This window comes from Podarcis tiliguerta (genome assembly GCF_965153285.1).
Source record: "Podarcis tiliguerta genome assembly, chromosome: 1".
Taxonomy (NCBI): domain Eukaryota; kingdom Metazoa; phylum Chordata; class Lepidosauria; order Squamata; family Lacertidae; genus Podarcis; species Podarcis tiliguerta.
Window position 1 is genome coordinate 112,887,613 of NC_139534.1, and position 21,250 is coordinate 112,908,862.

The following is a 21,250-nucleotide window of genomic DNA, read 5'->3' on the forward strand; positions in this document are numbered from 1 at the left end:
AAATGTTGAATTTTGTGCCCAGTTTGGTACATTGCACTGCATGAACATGAAATCACACAACCATGGCAAGAAGTACTAACATACAAATGCAAAATCCACCGTGATGTGAAACTTCCTCTGTTCTTATGTCTGCTTAGTTTCATTTGTTGCATCATTAACAGTAAGCAGTTTTAAGAACTGTATGCTAAAGCAACCACACAGATATAAAACGTATGCGACAGAAAGAAGGCACACAACACATATTTTAAGTTTTCTTTATAGTCCATTGGAAAAATTATAGCCATTCTATAAAGTTGGTTTTTCAAGGAAAGCAATGTTTCAAGTGGCCTATAAACTCAACATTAAGATGTGCGAAGAAACCATTTGGAAGTTTATAGATTAAAAGTTCATACACTTCCAATCCCTAACCTATGTTTGCCTTATTTGCAAAAACCCCAATCTACAAAAACAGAGTCAATGAAGAATGTTGGGGATATGAAATGCCAAAATGTAACACTTCATTATGAATATAAACTCATGAAACCTTGCCAGAGATTCACCTATATGGATTTAGAATGCTATCAATAAATATAAACAAAAGGCTTTGTGATTCATTGATTTGGCAGCTTCCAGGCAACTAAATATCCGTGATTCAGCCTATACTTACAGTTCAAACTGCAGGGCAAAAACTAAGATACACAGGAGAAAAGGCTGTGAGTTCTAATATAGAACTTACACAAAATACCTTTCAATACCAATTATATTATTAACAATGGCAGAAAACTCAAGTTTTATAGAAAAAAACCTGACACTTTAAACAGATGTTGTGTCTCAACTTATTTTTCCAAGGTGGCAGGAACCCCTTTCATTACATGTGTCAATACACTGACACACTCAATATAAACTGTGCAAGACTGTGCAGCAAAATTTACAGAATTCTACTAGTTCTTACGTAGACCTATTTACACATATTTGGAATAAGCATCTTCCTTTTAAGCTTTATACATACGTTCATACTTGGAATTTTCAATCAATTCTGTAAGTATAAGCAAGCATTTCTTAAATATACATTTTGAACCGTTAAAGGATTGCATATTTCAACCACACACACCATGAATATACATAGGGAATATCAGGTTGCTTATTAGTGGTCAGTCACTAAATGCTGATATGCAACAAAAAATAAAGGAAAAATGTCCACAAACTCCTTATTGCTGGTTAGTTTTGAGTTTTCATTGTTCCAAGTAGCTACTAGGAGCTAAGAAACTCCAACTGAGGTGTTACCCATTAATAACATTTATGGGGTGTTAATGTTCTTGCACACAAAACAAAAACCCGCAACTATGAATTCTCAGAGAACTTTAACAGAAGCAACTTCTTTCACAGATACCAGCCCATCCTCCATATTCAAATAAATTGGCTTTGGATTATGCTGAATTTTTGGTCAACACAATTATGGTCCTGTTATCTCCAGCATTCCTAAAAAATTGACTTGGTCAGCTGATGCCATTTATTTTGGAAACCTCCTACTTGTACTTTATGCTTTCAGAAGATCGTGTTGCAGTACAACCCATTCTGGCTCAAGAGAGAATACTTGACCACATGAACACATTCTAGATCAATACCACACTGGATAATTCAAAGCAAGTTTCCTCCCGCTTTATGAAGGGAAGGCTTTTCCAGACTGAAATGCCACGACTGGGCTCAGTATCTGTTCATCAGTTCAAGGACTGGGAACATATGTCCCCAGGCTCCCTCAAAACAAACAGCAGATTGCATTTGTTTCCCCATCATTCCAGGCTCCAGAAGGCGTTGGCTGGAATCAGCGAAGTGATACTTAAATGGACCAGATGCATCCTGGATGCTGTCTGCATCCTGACACTGAGCTGGATTCCTAATGTGCTTGCAGCCCTTTCTAGAGAAGTTGTGTCCTTTTTATATAAAGGCACTCTATGTAACACCTCATTTGTCAAAGAAAGAAACAGCATACATGAACTGAACTGATTTGTTAAGTTCTCCAATGCTAACCTGTTATTTCACATGTAGATCAGCTTTTTCAATTTGGAAGTTAACTCGGCAAACTAATATAGGAAGGGCTATTTTTCGTGTGATGGTTACAACACCCAAATATTGCTGGATTAGTTCCAAACTTCACTTTTTAAGGGGCAAAGAGAAAGACACACAAAGCAACTTACAAGCAATTGAAAATGAACAAACAAACAACTTTTTACAAAAGGCCTCTTTGCGGTATATTATATGAACTCAGGTTTTTTCCCCCTTTCTCCTTAAAGTGCTTCTATCATTGCCATCCTTGGACCCAAAATTCTCTATTGCTTTAGCAGGTCTTTTAGTACTGCCCCAGCACTAGCATCAGGTGCTACTGGCAAAGGTGTGAAAGTAGGCAGAGCATCAGAAATGGGTTTCATAAGCAGATGCCCTGATCCGCCAGTTCCAAGATTCGTTGGGGTGATGAGAGGGACTGCTGCTGACCGGGGTGCAAGGAATGGATTTGCATCTGGTCTTCTGGTGGTTCCTGAGCCTGTTGGATCTGATAGAAAGTACAGTAGTAAAATTATTATTATTACTACTACTACTACTATTAGAAAATCATTCTTACAGGAAACTCATGGCCTAAAAAGTGTCATTCTTAGAAAAACTACTACTACTACTACTACTACTACTACTATTAGAAAATCATTCTTACAGGAAAGTCATGGCCTAAAAAGTGTCATTCTTAGAAAAACACCCTAACATAATGAGACCATACCCCCATCAATCTCCAGGTGCAGGTCATCCACCTGTGTTCCAATCCCAAAAGTAGCTCTGACCTAATGAATTATTTCCCCCTTCCCCCTTTCCAGGGCCCTCTCACCACAGCCTCTTTCAAAGCCAGGAGGACTTCTTTCCCCAGGGGGAGCCGATTACTGCTGCCACCCAACAAGCTATTAGTTACTTTGAACACTGCAGACACACCCTCGTGAAAATCACGCAAATTGTAAGTGCAATGGTCTCTGGAAAAGCAACCCCCACCAAAAGGTAAATAAATTATCAGTTGTGTAGTGACTAATCAGATCAGTGTGGCAAGATTCTGCACACACAAAGATTTCCACCTGGAGAATTCACAACGCAGTTGCAAGACCATTTTGTGTGAATGAGACCTTGTAAAGCTTTAACTACAAGCCTGTGAACAGAAATGTAGTTTTTCTTCTAAAAGAAGAAGAAGAAAAAAGTCTGTCAGGAGTTAACATCAAGGTCACAGATAAATCTTTTGCTCACTGAGTGAAACCTTGAAAGAATGTATTTATGTCTGATAACCTATTCTTAATATATAAAAGAAATCTTAAAAACCCAAACAATTCAGGGATATAGAATGGGTGTCTGGTTCTATAGGACAATAATCCTGTTCCTGTGTGGACAAAGTCCCTGTGAACATTTCGTCCAGACAAGAAAACTGGGTGACTGCCAAACCAAATATGGCACCTTCATGCAACGAGGACAAAAGGCATATAAAACATAAATTTATTTAAAAATGTAAACGTTCAAAGATAAGCTTTCAGACTGGAAATTCTCCAGCTTTACTGCAACACTCTGAAACCAAACATTCACAACGACTAAAGTTTAGTTTCAAAGTTATATCAAAAACCATATTCTGCAAGGCCTATTTAACTCATCCATCAGCATTGTACAGTGGTCCCTCAGATTAAGTACTTAATTCGTTCCGGAGGTCCGTACTTAACCTGAAGCTGTTCTTAACCTGAAGCAGCACTTTAGCTAATGGGGCCTCCTGCCGCCGCCGTGCCGCCAGAGCACGATTTCTGTTCTCATCCTGAAGCAAAGTTCTTAACCTGAAGCACTACTTCTGGGTTAGCGGAGACTGTAACCTGAAGCGTATGTAACCTGAGGCACCACTGTACAGTACTTATTTGTTGCTACATTGCAACCTGGAAATCCAGGTTAAAATTCATGGCCTTGCAGTAAAAAAATAGGTAGAACAGTGGCTTTCAGGCCACACAATGGTTATCGCTTTGCTGTCCCCAGCTGGAACCTTGGCAAGGAGAAAATTCTTCTAATTTTATTTTTCATCCTCCTTACAATGTGCATCCAAATAAATATAAACTTGGAAAGACAACAATCAACAAGTCAACACTCAGATTCAACGTAACATTTTGTGTATTAGGAATATAAAAACACAGTACCTGCAATGTTGCTAGAAGGACTAACAGTGGCTTTGCTGATTCCTGTTGATGCTAAAGGTTTCATGTCATGAACAGAGAGCTTTGGTGGGGGAAGAGTTGGACGGGATTCAGTCTCAAGGAACTTCACAAATAGCTCTGAGAAAGACTGAACAGGTGGAGACAAATTAACCCAATACAAATAACATTTCTGGAAATAAATGATATATACCTGGCTCATCTGTTCAAGATGGTGCACAACTATCCTAGTAGCAATATGGTTCTAATTTTAACACAATCAAGTTATTTGACACTGGTTTTAAAATGCAAACACCTTCAATAATTCTGAAAGTGTAACAATGACCTAGGTTGACAGCAGTTATAATATGGAAGTCCTGCATTTTCTATACAAAAGCAGACAATGGAAAATACTTACACTGTTGAAAATGGAGTGATGGGTTGGTCTCAGAGGTGTGTTGGGGACACTCTTTGATCCAGCACCTCCTCCACCAAACCACCCAGTCACCCATCGAGTAACACCTTTTTGATCTTCTGACAGCAACTAGAGAGCAAATTAAAACAAAAAGAAAAGGTTACAATCCACACCTACTTCTAACACTTAGAATCAAACAGAATCTTTACTTCAATTTTATTAAAGAACAAACCAACCAAAGTTTGTTTATAAAATTTACTTGTGTAAAAAATTCAGCCAGAACAAAAATTATATACACTGAGAAAGCTCGTTTCAAACAGACAATCTGGATACATATGTAAGAATTTAAGCCACACAATCAACATCAACGGATGCAGACCTTTGGTGAACATTTACGTGTCTGCATGGATTTTATATTATTAAAATAATGGTAAACATCGTAACATGTTTGGAAAATATACAGCTTGTTCCATTCCAGAATGGTAGATGACTGGTTGTCCCTTGTGCCTAGCCCAGCAAAAGAAGAAAGCATGCTGGTGTATTGATATTGCAGGAGAGGAGGAAAATAGCAATGAGACATATCAGAACTACCTGTTCTAATTCTTCCTTTTTTATTCCCAGGATACTTCCCATCAGCCTTAGCACTTCATGACGTTTATTCTTTGGGGTGTGGAAATGTCCCACGAAGAGATTCCTCATCAAGACTCTACCAAAGGGGACACAAAAGCAGTCAAAACATCTCTTGGCATTGCTAGTAACAGAGAAAAGTGAGGGTGGAGCACCTTTTGCACTCCAAAGCTTTGCTTATGGCACACTATCATCATGATGATTCATCTGTACAAAGAACATGAGGGGAGCCCAGTTGAAGAACCATCTCAGCCCCAGTGACAAAGGAAAAGGTAAAGGCATGAAGCGGACAGGCAAGTTAAACACCTGTGCGAAAAGGTAAGTCAAGTTATGCATGCGTGTGAGGAAAAGGTAAGTACTGCCCAGGTATTTAATTCATTAATCATCAGCTGAAGTTGAAATGAGGCCATCTTGTGCTAGGAGCTAAATCCCAAGGGAATTTACAGGTCAGGAACCTTATGGGATATAGTTCCGTAGAAACAGTTTTCACAAACTGCGGTGCCAGGGAATCCTTGTGTGACTGTAGTAAACATCAACCAGAAACCTAGATTAAAACCTTTATTTTGGAAAGGGGGTGAAAACTAATATATAGTCCTAGGCTGACCATATGGAACAAGGCTGAACTGAATATCTCAGAATATCTTTATTCTCAGGGGTGTACTTAGGGTTGGTTAGGTTGGCCCCCACCAAGGGGGCAGGCCAGGGGTGTGTGTGTGCAAAACTCACGTCTCTCAACTCTGGTTCCGAGTGGCTAGGTGCCCACCCACCATCTGTGCTTTCCCAGGTCAACCATCCGCTGCTCTGGGTGGCTGGACAAGGCATGCAGACTCCTCTGGGTGCCCCAGTGGAGGAATCTAGTCACTGACATGGGACGCCGAAACAGCCCTGCAGGGGCCCCTCCCCAATTAGCCAGGTGTTGCTATTAGAAGTGTGAGTGGAGTGTTCATCAGGGCTCAGAGGGAAGAAAGATGGAGACCCTGGGAGAGTTGCAGGAGAATGAAAAAGGGAGGGAGGGAGGGGAGGAGGAGGCAGAAGTGAAAGCAGTGAGCAGAGGGAGGCAGGCAGGAATATGGGACTGACGAAGGAAGGAGGGAGGAGGGAGGTGGAGCAGAGCAGACCCGACTCCAACAGCTGCTGAGGCAATGTGTGAGAGGCAACAAAAAGCAAACTTTTTGAGTTTCTGGTTCATGGTCTCTCCCGGCTTCGGAAGCACCGATACAGCTCCTTGCCAATTGGGGACCTTTTTAAAAATAATCTGAATGATCTTTAATCAATTACAGTGGTGCCTCGCAAGACGAAAAGAATCCGTTCCGCGGGTCTTTTCGTCTTGCGGTTTTTTCGTTTTGCGAAGCAAGCCCATTGACGGAGTAGCGCTATTAGCGCTATTGACATTTTAAGGGCTAAAAACGGCTTTTTAAGGCTTGGGAGATTAGCGGTTTTGCTGCTAAAATGCTTTTAGCAGCTTAGCGCTTCAGAAAAAGGGGTTTTGGAGCGAAAAAAAAATTCAAAAATTTTCGTCATTTTTCATCTTGCGAAGCAAGCCCATAGGGAAATTCGTCTTGCGAAGCGCCTCTGCAAACGGAAAACCCTTTTGTCTTGCGGGTTTTCCGTCTTGCGAGGCATTCATCTTGCGGGGCACCACTGTATTCAGTAATAAGTCAATTGAATGTCACAGCCTTAATAAAAAGGGGGTAACATTAAACTAACTTTTACTCACATTAGAGCCACTGAACTTAGTCATGTTCATTAATTTCAGTGAGTCTACTCTAAGTAAAACTTAATTGAATAACCACCCAGCCTGTTTTAAACGATATCAGATGCCGCCACAGCCATTATTTTACTGTGCCAAGCTTGTACTTCTCCAAATAACTTAACTTTAAAATTAAAAACACTTAAAAATCACTCACTTGTCAACTTTTCCTTCTGTGCTGTTTATGAGGTTCATTAGCTTATTCTGTGCATCTTCTAACATTTCTTGTTTGAGTTCACCTACGGGGAAAAAAACCTTTGCTATAATAATTTTATAAACAAAACTGATGTACTCATTGGGGTCCTAGCGGAAGAGTTTCTCAAAAATATGTACTGTGCAAATATGAGTTTAGCTTCCCTTTTATCCATTCTGCTGAAAAATCATGGGTCAAAACTCTATCCTATTTTTCCATCCTAAAATGGCAAAAACTGAGATTTTACAATGGATCACATTCCCTAGCTTTTGCTGATACAATAAAAGCAAGGCAAGGATTATAATGATGCCTTTTTGCTTTTTACAGTTTGAAGCAATCTGTCCAAATTTCTACCCAATGAAAAGGATTATAAATTGGCACAGAGCAAATACAATGTAAGAGCTGTTTCAGAGAAGGGCGATACATGTGGAAAAAGCTTTACTTTTCAATTTGTGTTAAAATACCTGTCACATTACCCTGACATAGGCTGTGTTCCCAAGTCACTTCAAATGATTTTAACTATGGCTTAATGCAAAATGAGCGGTGTGCTGGTACACACTACTCAAAAGCTTCTACTCTGTTGCTCCCTGGCTCTTGGCCATGCTAACAACAAACCAAGGTTTGGGAGTTGTTGCTCACAGGGCAGCTTGGCCAGGAATGGGGAAAAGCGAAGCAGGAGTTCTGAACATCAGCATGTTGCTTCTCCATTTTAACCCACAGTTAGACAGTCACTGTGATTTAATGCAACATGCGAATTGAGCCACTGAGTGGAAGAAGTCAGGGGCAGCAGGAAAAATCTAAAACACACGGCTAAGGACACATTCCATGCAACCTTATTTTATTTATTTCACAAAATTTATACACTGTTCGATTTTTAGAAAAAAGCAACCCTCAAAGCAGTTTACAGAGAGTGTTAAGTAAGATAAATCTGGGCTTAATAAACCAGTATATATTTGAGCTTCACGCACAGCCCCTTTGTTCCTCTATTCATACAAGCAGGAAATAAGCCAGGAAGCCACAATGAACAATAGCTTTACATTAAGTCCAAACTGGGAACTATGGCTAATGGCGTCCAAACAAGCTAGTGTACAAAACCATGGTTTAAAATTGACTTCTGCAAATTGGTTTAACATAGCTCCCTTATTGGATTGCATGAGAAGCTGTGGAGAACTGCAGCTTCCTGCCTAGCTTCCCTCTCACCCAAGGGGACTGTGCGTGGGTGCACAGAAATTTTGCATATCCTGGCTGAATAAGCTAGGATTTGATAATCCAAACAGCCATTGTGAGTACATGTTGAATTTTTGTTTAAATAGGTCTGGTGAACATTTACACCTATGATTCAAGATTCACCATTTGAGAAGATAAAAGATTATAAGGATCAACAACCATTTGGCAGTATTTAATAAACTCTTTGGGCAACTATATAAGAATGAAGCTTTAAAATGAACTGAGTAGTGTCCCAACTAACTCACCCCAACAATTTCTGCTTGCACAATGGAACTCCCCCACTTCCACATGCAACCTGTATCCTCCCCCAACCAGCTCTGGAGGGTTGTAAGAAACCCAGAACAGTCTTAGGGAGCATGCAGGGGAAGTTCTGTTACACAAGTGGAAATTCTTGTGCTGATGGAATGAGTTACTTGGATACTACCCACCGGATGTGCAATTAAAGAATAAAAAAATAGGCAAGGCCAATTTTAGCTAATGTTAGGATAGTCAGATTGAAATGAAGTACTCAATCACCCCTCTGTCATTTCTTTGATATAAATACAACTACAAAAGTAAAACCAGACTAGTGTATCAGACTAGGACTGCGGAGATTCAAGTTTAAATCTCTATTTGGCTATGAAGATCTCACTGAATGACCTGGGACCACCTACTCTCTTTCAGCCCAACCTACATCACAGGGATGCTGCGACGATAAAAGAAGGCGGGAGAATCATGCCCAGTACCTCAAGTTGTTTGGAAGTAAGGATGAATATAAATAAAACAAAAAAAGAAAGATAAAGATTTCTTGATAAATTATTGCTTTTATAAATGATATAATACAGTATTCAGTTTGATATTATACATCTATGATTAATGGTTAGGCTGAATCCCTGCCTTAGCTGTGAAATCCAAGCACCTTTTCTCCACTACTGCCTAATTTTGCCATAATATGTTTCTGAATATAATATGATGCAGGACAGAATAGAGCCAACTTTCAGCATGGGCTTCTGTAGACGAGATATTTACAGTGTTCTCCTGTAATCTGTTAACCATTTATGGAAATTCAAAAACCTGCATCTGGTCTTTCTTATGTTTTTCCATTAATATAATTTGTCCTGCCAAAACAATCCATTTAAAAAGCCTTCAGCAGCTTGGGCCAACAAATCCGTGTCTGGGAATGTATCTGGCCACTGTTCAACAGGACATTATATGTTTTCTTGTATAAATAAGATCTTTTGAATTCAGTCTCCTTTTTTTTATACTAGCATTCGTCATGTCTGATGGTTGGGGGGGGAGGGAAGGAGAGCTCCAATCCCATCCCCAACCCAACTCAATATGCACCACCACCCTGAATTCATACTGTTAGTGTGCATTAGAGCAGGGGTAGGCAGACTTTAGGCCTGTAAAATATCCTCTTTTTTTTAACAGAAACTCAAGATCTAGCAGGCAAAGCCAGGTACAAGAGACACAGAGTTAGAACAGAGTGCCCCCAAGAACATTCTGAGCATAGGAATTTGTTTTCGGTACCCAGACTGAACTGAGCTCATAGTCCTTCCTTTCACATAAAAGTCTGCTCCTGGTTACCCCTAGTTTTCTTCATTTCAGCATCGTTATTTAAAGAGGGAAATGTGCCTGCTGTTCCCAACTGCTAAACAACTGAGAGTCAGAAATCCTTGCTAATCTATCAAATCACTCAGAGATCTACCAAGAGATCCCGATCTGATTTGTTCTCCATCCTTCCTTCTGCAGACCTTCTCTTGTCTGTATGGCTCTCCTTGTGGCATAATTCCCAAAATGTTGATCTATTACTGCTAAACTAGCAACCCAGGAAAAATTTCTTCAACCCTCCACCAATTCTTCCCCACCTTCATTCCACAAATGGTAAAGATGGTCTCCATCTGCAACTTCTACCTACTACATTGATAGCCATTAAAAAAAGAAAGAATGCTAGAGTGAAAAGTAAGAGATGCAGAATTATTCTATCCCCAGCCCTCTCATCCATCTGAAGCCACTGCTACAAGCATAGTCAAACCTAGTTCTAGCTCCTGTTCAACTCAAACTGACCAAGAATGCTAAGAAGGATAGAAGCGTCCAAATAAATAATGCCCTTCCCTTCTGGCAGATGGCAGCTGCTGACAGGCAGATTAGGAAAAGAATTTCCCCTTCCCCTATTGCTGTGCTGTTTTCTTCCATCATCATTGGGGTAGTTTTGCCCCTGCCCAATGCAGTGCTTTACTTTTCTCTGAAAGGAACAAATTTACAAAGAACGAAACATTTACTTATCTGGTATAAGGTCATGGCATACGCTCAAGTATGCCACTGGGTAATCTCAGATTCTTTGCCTCCCTTTAGACTGAAGACCTTTTACTTTCTTACAGAACACAGTAGCACCACTGAGAATCCTCAGTGCTTATCTGCATAACCCTTCCCTGTGTCCTATTTCTCCTTCACAATAGGGTAATGCAAGGTGCTGACAAAAGAATGATAAAGACAGGAGATGATGGGAACTAGCTATTATACACATAGTTATTCAGCCTCGAAGGTTAATGGGCGACACTCTTCTTGCGGCTTTTGAATTCTAAACTTAAATTAACAGTAGTCTCCTCCTACTATATGGGTACAGAACAGCACCTGGATATTGGACTGATCAAAAGTTTTGGTTCATTGCTCAGGCAGATAATCGTGTTGTATGTTTAAAACTTTTAAGTTTATCAGCACTAATAAGTGTTTTGGCTTCCCCCGACTCTCCATAATTTAATGACTTGCTTGGAGAAGGACTTGGTGTATTTTAATTCAAACAATACTTTCAGTTCTTTCAAAAGCTACTCAATCTATTCCTTGTAGATCCCTGCAGTAAGATGGAGTGATGTATAGTACTAGGCAGCAACATTTACCATGGGTGACTCTTTGGGTTCCTGTTGGAAGATGCCTGCTGGTATATAGCAAATGGACCATAGGAACTGTTTTGCCAGTATTTGCCCCCAGTTGCTGCAGGGCTAGGGCACTGGTAGTCTTCACTCCTGCCCTTGTTAACAAATGGCATCATAATGGTATAAAAAAAGCTGCTACCGACAAAGTTATTTCACTGAATATTTGACCAGCCAGCCAATTTAGTTCACTATCTGATTACAGCAAGAAGTTGTGTGTGCCAATTCCAACAGGGCATTTCAAAAGGTAAAAAGGGGGAATAAACATGTAGCACTTTGATATTTGGTTGCAGGATGCAGTGTGTGCTTTACGTGACATTATCCTACTTCAGCTATAAAAATCCAGACTGCAGTCACACAGCTGGAATTTAGGGCAATGTTTATATAATCAAGGGGTAAATATAATAGTTTTATTGCAATGTGGCTGCTGATTTGCCATGGCCAAATTTCTTTACACCCTCAATAGATGAGGAAGGTGAAGTCTTTTAGTCTGTCAAAAAAAAACAAAAAACTTCAAACATAAGAGGAATCCTCTAAGAGCTTTTATATCTTTTGAGATTCCTTGCCTAACTGGGAAGCATGATTTTAAAAAGTCTTTAAAAATTACAGTTACATTTTTCTCCCAGCCCCCCCCCCCCAACAAAGAACAAAGAAAACAACCAGACAATGCAGAAGAGAGAAGACTGGTGTGACCTGGAGGATATTCTCTCCTGAAGACATTCCAAATTCAGCATCTCAACCATCTCAACACTGATTAAAAATACAAAATTTGGAGCATCTGTAAAGGTCATCAGCCCTGAGCCATCAAGAATAAGGTAGGCTAAAAACTGAAAGAAAGATCCATTGCTTAACACTCTCACCCAGCTTAACAGATACTGCAGCAGCATTTTTGCACAGCCTTGCTCACAGGACTGATGTGATTTGCCTGGGGACTACCTTGCGTGAACCAGTCTCCAGAAATGTGCACAAGTGCTTCTACCCTTAGGTGGTGCCTTGTTACTCAGAGACATTCAAAAGAGCAGGCCACAGGGACCTGACAGAACTCCAAGGACTATTTTTGCAAATCCAATGGTTAACGGAGCATCACATTAAAATAAAAAAGTAACTCCCCATAACATGAAAGCATCAAAGGCCAGAAGGGAGACACAATTATAGATTTGCCTGATGAAGGATCCATAGGGTTTGGCAGTATGTTTGGATTGGCTGATTATATTCTCCAGCACCTATTATGAGAAGGGTCTATGAAGGCATGACTAAGTTATAAATAATTCTCCCACAAAAAGAGCCTTAATTATGTTTTGCTAAAAAAGAAGTCCCTATTAATACCATTGGCCTGTCCTATCAAGAAACCATTAATCTTAAACTGGCTTATATTTCATTTCAAATTCTGTCACAAGGCAAAAACAATTACCGCTTTCTTTGTTAAAAAAGAAAGAAAAAAGGTTTCTCCTGGCAAATCCTTCTACTGTCTGGCCAAGTTGAGTGTTAAAGAAAATACATTACAAAAACATTTAATCAAAACTTTGGCATTCTTACTGCTCCCCCCCCCCCCCCCCCGGCCAAGGAAGCTTACATTGTAAGCAAACCCAACATGAGATTCTGTAGATTGGATTTATGAGTACAAGGCACAGCAGGGAAGGAGGGCACCTTAATTTTACAATTTACATTATTGTTGGCACGTGAGTGAATTTGTAAGCAAATCAGAGACTCTAATTGTTTTTGGAAAAGCAAATTCATGAGCCCTCTCCAGGGAAAAACAGCATTTAACTTCACTGTGGCTCCACACCACTTAGTAACATAGCACACACATACACACGACTAAACAACCAAACAACAACAAAACACACATATATAGCTTATATGCCAAAATGGCTTCTGTTGTTGTTGTTTAGTCGTGTCCGACTCTTTGTGACCCCATGGACTAGAGCCCGCCAGGCACTCCTGTCTTCCACTGCCTCCTGCAGTTTGGTCAAACTCACGCTGGTAGCTTCGAGAACACTGTCCAACCATCTCATCCTCTGTTGTCCCCTTCTCCTTGTGCCCCCAATCTTTCCCAACATCAGGGTCTTTTCCAGGGAGTCTTCTCTTCTCATGAGGTGGCCAAAGTATTGGAGCCTCAGCTTCAGGATCTGTCCTTCCAGTGAGCACTCAGGGCTGTTTTCCTTCAGAATGGATAGGTTTGATCTTCTTGCAGTCCATGAGACTCTCAAGAGTCTCCTCCAGCACCACAATTCAAAAGCATCAATTTTTTGGCGATCAGCCTTCTTTATGGTCCAGTTCTCACTTCCACACATCACTACTGGGAAAACCATAGCTTTTACTATACAGACCTTTGTCGGCAAGGTGATGTCTCTGCTTTTTAAGATGCTGTCTAGGTTTGTCATTGCTTTCCTCCCAAGAAGCAGGCGTCTCTTAATTTCGTGGCAGCTGTCACCATCTGCAGTGATCATGGAGCCCAAGAAAGTAAAATCTCTCACTGCCTCCATTTCTTTCCCTTCTATTTGCCAGGAGGTGATGGGACCAGTGGCCATGATCTTAGTTTTTTTGATGTTGAGCTTCAGACCATATTTTGTGCTCTCCTCTTTCACCCTCATTAAAAGATTCTTTAATTCCTCCTCACTTTCTGCCATCAAGGTTGTGTCATCTGCATATCTGAGGTTGTTGATATTTCTTCTGGCAATCTTAATTCGGCTTGGGATTCATCCAGCCCAGGCTTTTGCATGATGAATTCTGCATAAACGTTAAATAAACAGGGAGACAATATACAGCCTTGTCGTACTCCTTTCCCAATTTTGAACCAATCAGTTGTTCCATATCCAGTTCTAACTGTAGCTTCTTGTCCCACATAGAGATTTCTCAGGAGACAGATGAGGTGATCAGGCACTCCCATTTCTTTAAGAACTTGCCATAGTTTGCTGTGGTCGACACAGTCAAAGGCTTTTGCATAGTCAATGAAGCAGAAGTAGATGTTTTTCTGGAACTTTCTAGCTTTCTCCATAATCCAGCGCATATTTGCAATTTGGTCTCTGGTTCCTCTGCCCCTTCGAAATCCAGCTTGCACTTCTGGGAGTTCTCGGTCCACATACTGCTTAAGCCTGCCTTGTAGAATTTTAAGCATAACCTTGCTAATGTGTGAAATGAGTGCAATTGTGCAATAGTTGGATCATTCTTTGGCACTGCCCTTCTTTGGCAAGGCAGTGATCCATGAAATGGCTTCTACATTAGGCTTGAAGATGCTGAAAACATTTTTGTGCATATTAGCTCAGTAATCTTTGCAACTCTGTAAGGTAGGCTATTTATTATTATCCCCATATACAGTGGAACCTCAGGTTACATACACTTCAGGTTACATATGCTTCAGGTTACATACTCTGCTAACCCAGAAATAGTGCTTGAGGTTAAGAACTTTGCTTCAGGATGAGAACAGAAATCGTCCTCCAGCGGAACGGCAGCAGTGGGAGGCCCCATTAGCTAAAGTGGTGCTTCAGGTTAAGAACAGTTTCAGGTTATGTATGGACCTCCGGAACAAATTAAGTACTTAACCTGAGGTACCACTGTATCTCCTATTTCGATTCTGCTCATAGTTTGTTCAAAAAAAGGCCCATGGTATTCCACTGCTGTTTAGCTGTGGAGGGGGGCTACAGCCAATACAACAATAACATCTCTGGAATATAGTCCACTGTTGTTATCAGGGACTGCACATGTTCAAGTGAATATAGCTAAGGAAATATATAATAACTTATTATTTATACCCCGCCCATCCAGAAAAACTGGAAAAACGAGAGCCAAACCAGAGACCACAAATCAGGTGAAGTCATGGCAGGTCGTCAGTCTCTCTTCTCTGTTCACACACACAACACAGCATGTGAATACCCCAAGGCAGCAGTTCACCATCCCTTCTCTACAATTACACATTGCTCCAGTATGCTCATTCTGACAAGGGCACTTTTTTCTCTCTGGGGAACCTTCCACCTTCTAGGCAGGTATTAGTTGAACCACTTGCAATTTAGTTACATGACTGATTTAAAAGTGGGAACTTTGAAATCTCTTAACATGAGGAATATAGGATAATATAGATCCAAAGCCTTGTGTGATTGGAAAAGGCACTTCCTTTGTGCAGTGTTCTCCATGTTGCCTACCATTCCAACTCCTGGGGTCTCAATCCCATGTCATTTCAGAGACACCCTTGGCCTGCAAAAGCAGATTTCTAGGGGGCACAGGAGGCTGCAGTGGAAAACTGGAACGCCACTGGTGTTTTCCTAGATTGAATCACCAACTAGCTAAAAGTTCACCCTTGCAATATCGTTGAATTTCTGGCAAACTTTTCTGTTGAGTAGTTCAGAGTAACATTTATGTTCGGGTGCACACAAAAATGGCTACATACGTATATGTCTATTTACATGTATAAGTATATGTGTATGTATATGTATATAATTACAGGTAGGTAGCCGTGTTGGTGTGCCGTAGTTGAAACAAAATAAAAAAAATTCCTTCCAGTAGCACCTTAGAGACCAACAAAGTTTGTTATTGGTATGAGCTTTCTTCAGATAAGTGTGCATGCACACGAAAGCTCATACCAATAACAAACTTACCGTAGTTGGTCTCTAAGGTGCTACTGGAAGGAATTTTTTATTATGTATATGTATATCTATATGATACAGAGCTGCATTTGGAACTCCAACTGCTGGGTAAACCTACTCAATCTGGCTTCTATTGTTCCCCAGCCCCCCACCATCTAGTACACCACCCAAAATTGATCTACTTTTGCCTAGCTTGTATTTGTTCTTTCTCCCACTTGCCCAGGAACCTGTGTGTTTTACCTTACGACCGAGAGAGACCCGGTAAGCAGCTGGCTTTAGTATCTCCAGAGATGCAGAATAAAAACTAGTGAGGAGGGGGGGGGGGTGAAACCACTTGTCTGCATTTGGCAAAAGTCTAAGGGCTGCATCCAATGCTGCACCAGTGGGGTTCCACTGGTACAAGATTGACATTTCCTTTCCTCCCATCCCAAATCTGCTCCAGGGGGCCCTCATACCCTCTAGAGTTGATTTTGAGGGTGCATGGGAGGTTGAAGGGGATGAAAGATGAAGAAGCTCCATTGCATGCAGCACAGTCCAAAGCACCGGTGGAGCTGCAGTGTTAATGGAATGTGAGAGAAGGAAGCAGACATTCAAATGAGGCTCTGCTAGGTGTTATGCAGGCTTCAGTTTGCACCAAGGCCTCCTGTTTACCATCTAGCCTGATGAAGAATTCTGGAGGTCTCGAAAGCTTGCACACTGTTTGTGACATTTTTGTCAGCCTAGTAAAAGGCACTGCCACCAAATGGATTTTATAATTTTTTCTTATAGGCCAACACAGATATCTTCCGGTTTTGGTGCATTGTGACCAAGTTCTGTTACCTTGTTTTTTAAGCTCCTCAATTTGATCCTCTTTAAGATCCAGCTGCTCTGCTAGCCTTGATGCAGATTCTAATGCTGCGTTTGCTTCCTCCAGGTTTTCCTGTAAGATGAGGTAGATCATTCATAGCAACCATATACTGCGATAACTATGCTACCAATACAGCACAACAGAGTTTAAAATCAGGCTAGCCAAATGGATTAAACACATACATACTAGTATAACTTAGGTCAAACTTTTTAAAGTTTTCTTTAAGCATTATATTCCTTGAGTGATGCCACCAAAATGGGTGAATTCTTACCATATGTGATTAATAGAGCAGAACGTAATTTCTGGGTCTTGTACTCTACACCTGCTGGGATGGCCTTAAATAGTTCACTTCACCTCACTGCATGGCAGGGCTGACCCTTGATTTATATAAAATTGTGACTGCAGTTTGATTTACTGCCGGTCTACCACCTATTTGCAAACTCTCAAGGCATACACCTTTGCAAAAATCATGTTCCTCACCTATGGGAAGAATTTTGGTTGGTCTTGGCTTGCAGAAAATATTTAACGACATGATCAGGCAGATTCTATTCCTCTCTCAAATCCTTTCCCCCAATATTTCCTCATACCTTTCTATAGCAATAATCTAGTATCTTATTTCTGCTGCCTTCCACCCTTTCCCATCTGTCCGCTGCTGCTGTGGTTGTTTGCCATGCCAGTTAAAAGAAATGAGGCTGCATTATAGAACCATTTCAACATTACCTGCAACGAAACTACTTTATCTTCTAGTTGCTCTACTTTTTTCTTCCATTCTTCAGTCTGCCTTTGGTGTTTCTGTAGCTCAGCTGAATACATAGCTTTCTCTTCTAAAAATAAAATATGTACACTTTTACTTTTATATATATGTGTGTGTGTTTGTGTGTGTTTTAAAAAACAGAAACCTAATTATGAAGAGCAGATATCTGGGAGAATATCTTGGTTTTATCACCAAAATACTATTAAGTATATTTTTTAAATAAGCTAGTATGAATGCACTCTTATTTCTGGAGGAGTTAACTTACCTTGCTGAAACTGCTCTAGCACCATCTGCAGGTTGGCCAGGGACACAGCATACTGTTTCACTTGGTCCTGAGAAATTGTTAGCTGCATGACAGTTTCATCTCTCTGCCTGGTAACAAAGTTCAGCTGTTCTTGCAAGGATTCCACCTGCATGCTAGCCTGGTGGCTTGAAGTAAAATATGTAAAATCAACCAGGTTATTTTAAAAACACACACCAAAAAACCTGCAGCCCCTGGATCTTTCAGGGGTCTGGATATTTGGCAGTTGTCACCTTGGCTTCAAAATATAAACATGAAATCAGTTCCTGCAGATATTCTTTGCAGGAAGAAGAGTTTACACTTTTCTTCTTTCTTTCAAAAAAGGTTTTAAAAAGTTAATCAAATTTTGTTGAAACTACTCTCTTCTGGAAGCAATTCTAGTTATATATAGGTATTTCATTCTCTTCAGACTTAATATAACCCAGGGGAAAAGAGGGATTAAGGTGACACACTCAACAGAAATGCCAGTTTTTATAGGCAGATATTAAATAAATGATGGGACGTGGGTGGCACTGTGGGTTAAACCACAGAGCCTAGGATTTGCCGATCAGAAGGTTGGCAGTTCGAATCCCCGTGATGGGGTGAGCTCCCATTGCTTGGTCCCAGTTCCTGCCAACCTAGCAGTTCGAAAGCACTTCAAAGTGCAAGTAGATAAATGGGGGGGGGGGGTAAACGGCGTTTCTGTGCACTGCTCTGGTTCGCCAGAAGCGGCTTAGTCATGCTGCCCACATGACCCGGAAGCTGTACGCCGGCTCCCTCAGCCAATAAAGCGAGATGAGCGCCGCAACCCCAGAGTCGGCCATGACTGGACCTAATGGTCAGGGGTCCCTTTACCTTTTATTAAATAAATTATACGAGATACTAAGCTGGCCTCTAAAGAAGCAAGTGTATTATGAGTTAGATGTTTTTTCTTTTTTTGGATTGTTTTGATTGTAAACTTTATGGAAAATACAAATAAAGGTACAAAAATTTTAAAGGGCCAGTGAGAAAGCAAGTGCTTCCCCACTTGTATGTTCCTGCCATTTGAACGAGGAAGTTGAGAAGTCTGTAACAGCTCAGCTGCATCAAACCAAGAGGGACATTAAAGGCTAGCATCCTGCCTCTTTCAGTGGCCAGCTGAGAACTTCCAGGTATGGGGACAACGTTCCTCAACAACTGGCCGTCAGATGTGATTCACCTCTTAAGATGGAGATTCCACTTAGCTCCTTTTCAAATCATCTAGCCAGTGACCATCGGCAAGTACAGTGGTACCTCGGGTTGCATATGCTTCAGGTTACAGACTCCGCTAACCCAGAAATAGTGCTTCAGGTTAAAAACTTTGCTTCAGGATGAGAACAGAAATCGTGCTCCAGCGGCGCGGCAGCAGTGGGAGGCCCCATTAGCTAAAGTGGTGCTTCAGTTTAAGAACAGTTTCAAGTTAAGAACGGACTTCCGGAACGAATTAAGTTCTTAACCCGAGGTATCACTGTATTCCATAAATGAGATCTGTTGCTTTCTTTGATCCAGCCTGATCCATCAGCCAATCACTTTCATTGTCAGGCCACAAGTTCCCCTTTTGCTCTCTATTTTCTTGACACCATTTTATAAAACCTCTTTCATGTCCTCTGTCTAATCTGAAACCCTCCTGCACTTAAAGCCTTTCTTGTGCTTTACCGCATGTATAGATCAAACAAGGCCCTTCAGCTCCCACCCTAAAGAATAAAACACCTCTCTCTACCACATGCGTTAAGGTATGACTTATCTTATTATTGATGCACCATCTAGTTCAGGGGTTGTCAACCTGGTCCCTACCGCCCACTAGTGGGCCTTTTAGGAATCTAGGTGGGTGGTAGGGGGTTCTAGGGCACAAGCTGAATCCTCCTTCCATCGAGCACTGGTGGGCGGTAAGGAAATTTTACCATCAAGAAAGATGCATTAGTGGGTGGTAGGACTACCCCTGATCTAGTTGAAAATTTCAGGACTTTCACCCAACCCTGGTTCAAATTCCCTCACAAACCACACCACCCCCTTTCAGGCATTAACCTAATTATAGCTTATTCTGGGCAGGTTAAACAAGTGAAACCACCAGCATTCCCTTTTGCCTTTAGAGAAGGAGGGAAGGAAGGCAGGCAGGCAGAAAGAAAGAAAGGAGGGAACAGTAAGAATGATAAAAATGTACGAGCGGGCCCTGTGTTGCAGTTAAAAGTCTGAGCATGATGGCTGTAGTATACTGACAGTTTAATTACTTTCTGAAAGAGAGCAAAGGAAGCGACACAAGTGCCAGCAGGACTTCTGGACAAAACCATACAAGGGTGTTCTCACATCACCGCCCATCTCAATAGGATGTCTGGACAAAACATTTCAACAAAACTAGCTGCTGACTAGGATTCTGGGTACCGATAAGGCTAAAGGAAGCAAAGTTATTACCTGGCATTCTCCACTGCAGTTGATGAAAACTGCAGCTTTTCTTCCAAAACTTGGACTTTCTTTTTCAGCTTAGATTCCCGATCCTCAGCTGCTAAAGCTTCCCGTGTGGAAGTGTCTTCCCTTTCTAAAAGGTGATTGCGCAATCTCTCCAATTCTTGATTCAGACGCTGCTCCTTATCACGTAAATGCTGTATCTGTGTAATTAATTGAGGGCACATTGCTTCAGCTTTTCTTATTCACCCTCAGTTACACACTCTTTCATTCACTCAATTTTCATCCTTCAATGGTGCCACATTTCTACAGAGACTTTCCCTGGTGCAAGGAGCATTATATTGCACCCTACAGACCAGGTTGCTCTGTGTACTTGGATTGAGGTGGGTGTGACACCCCTGAGAGTTTGTTCAGTTTGCAAATATGCCCACAAGCCCCCAAAGGCTGGTAACTCTTGCATACCTCATTCTGTAGGGCACTAGTCTCCATTTGTTTCTGCTTCAGTGCTAACATGACTTTATCTCTCTCTTGCTGAAAAGCAACAGCCTTCTCCTGCATTGATTTTGCTTCATTTAACAGCTGGTTCAGCTCTCCTGCTTTCCCCTTCCAAAAATAAAAATAAAGAGAGGTTATTGCATTTTAAAGATCTATCTTCTTTTAATGTTAAAGGTGCAACACTGTGCCAGGGAACTTGAAAGGATATAAATGTGGATGTACAGTAATAAATTTGAAAATTAAACTATGGCTGGCACCCCCACAAATACTTATCTATGCACAAGCCCCTACTGAACACTGTTGACTTACATCTGAGTACACTTGCATAAAATTGCATTGTAAATCAGATGTTCACTAGAATTTGCATCTTCCTCATTTACAAACTTTACATTCTAAAATATATGGACATTTAAAAACTGATTCTGGTCTTTTCCTCAGGAGACCTGAATATGTTCCTTAGTTTTCAGCCTCTGCAAAAGTATAGACATTTCTTAAGCAAGAATGTCTAGAAACTTATTGACATCCTTCCTGGAATTCTGCATATGCAATTGGGACCCTGCGCCAGATAACGAAAATAAGCACTGCA

The 21,250-nt window shown here is 41.0% G+C and overlaps 1 protein-coding gene across 1 annotated transcript in view; it reads right to left on the bottom strand.

Moving 5' to 3' along the window:
* Positions 1-240: 240 nt before the first annotated feature.
* TRIP11 (thyroid hormone receptor interactor 11) overlaps positions 241-21,250 on the bottom strand; it is a 36,370-nt gene continuing 15,360 nt past the window's right edge. The window contains exons 11-20 of the mRNA XM_083433288.1: positions 20,632-20,772; positions 20,179-20,372; positions 17,737-17,900; positions 17,438-17,541; positions 16,690-16,789; positions 7,119-7,200; positions 5,176-5,290; positions 4,588-4,713; positions 4,176-4,320; positions 241-2,527 (exon numbers count right to left, since the gene is read on the bottom strand). Coding sequence (XP_083289414.1) covers positions 2,307-2,527; positions 4,176-4,320; positions 4,588-4,713; positions 5,176-5,290; positions 7,119-7,200; positions 16,690-16,789; positions 17,438-17,541; positions 17,737-17,900; positions 20,179-20,372; positions 20,632-20,772 — 1,392 coding nt within the window. The 3' untranslated portion in view covers positions 241-2,306. The remainder of the gene's footprint in view (positions 2,528-4,175; positions 4,321-4,587; positions 4,714-5,175; positions 5,291-7,118; positions 7,201-16,689; positions 16,790-17,437; positions 17,542-17,736; positions 17,901-20,178; positions 20,373-20,631; positions 20,773-21,250) is intronic.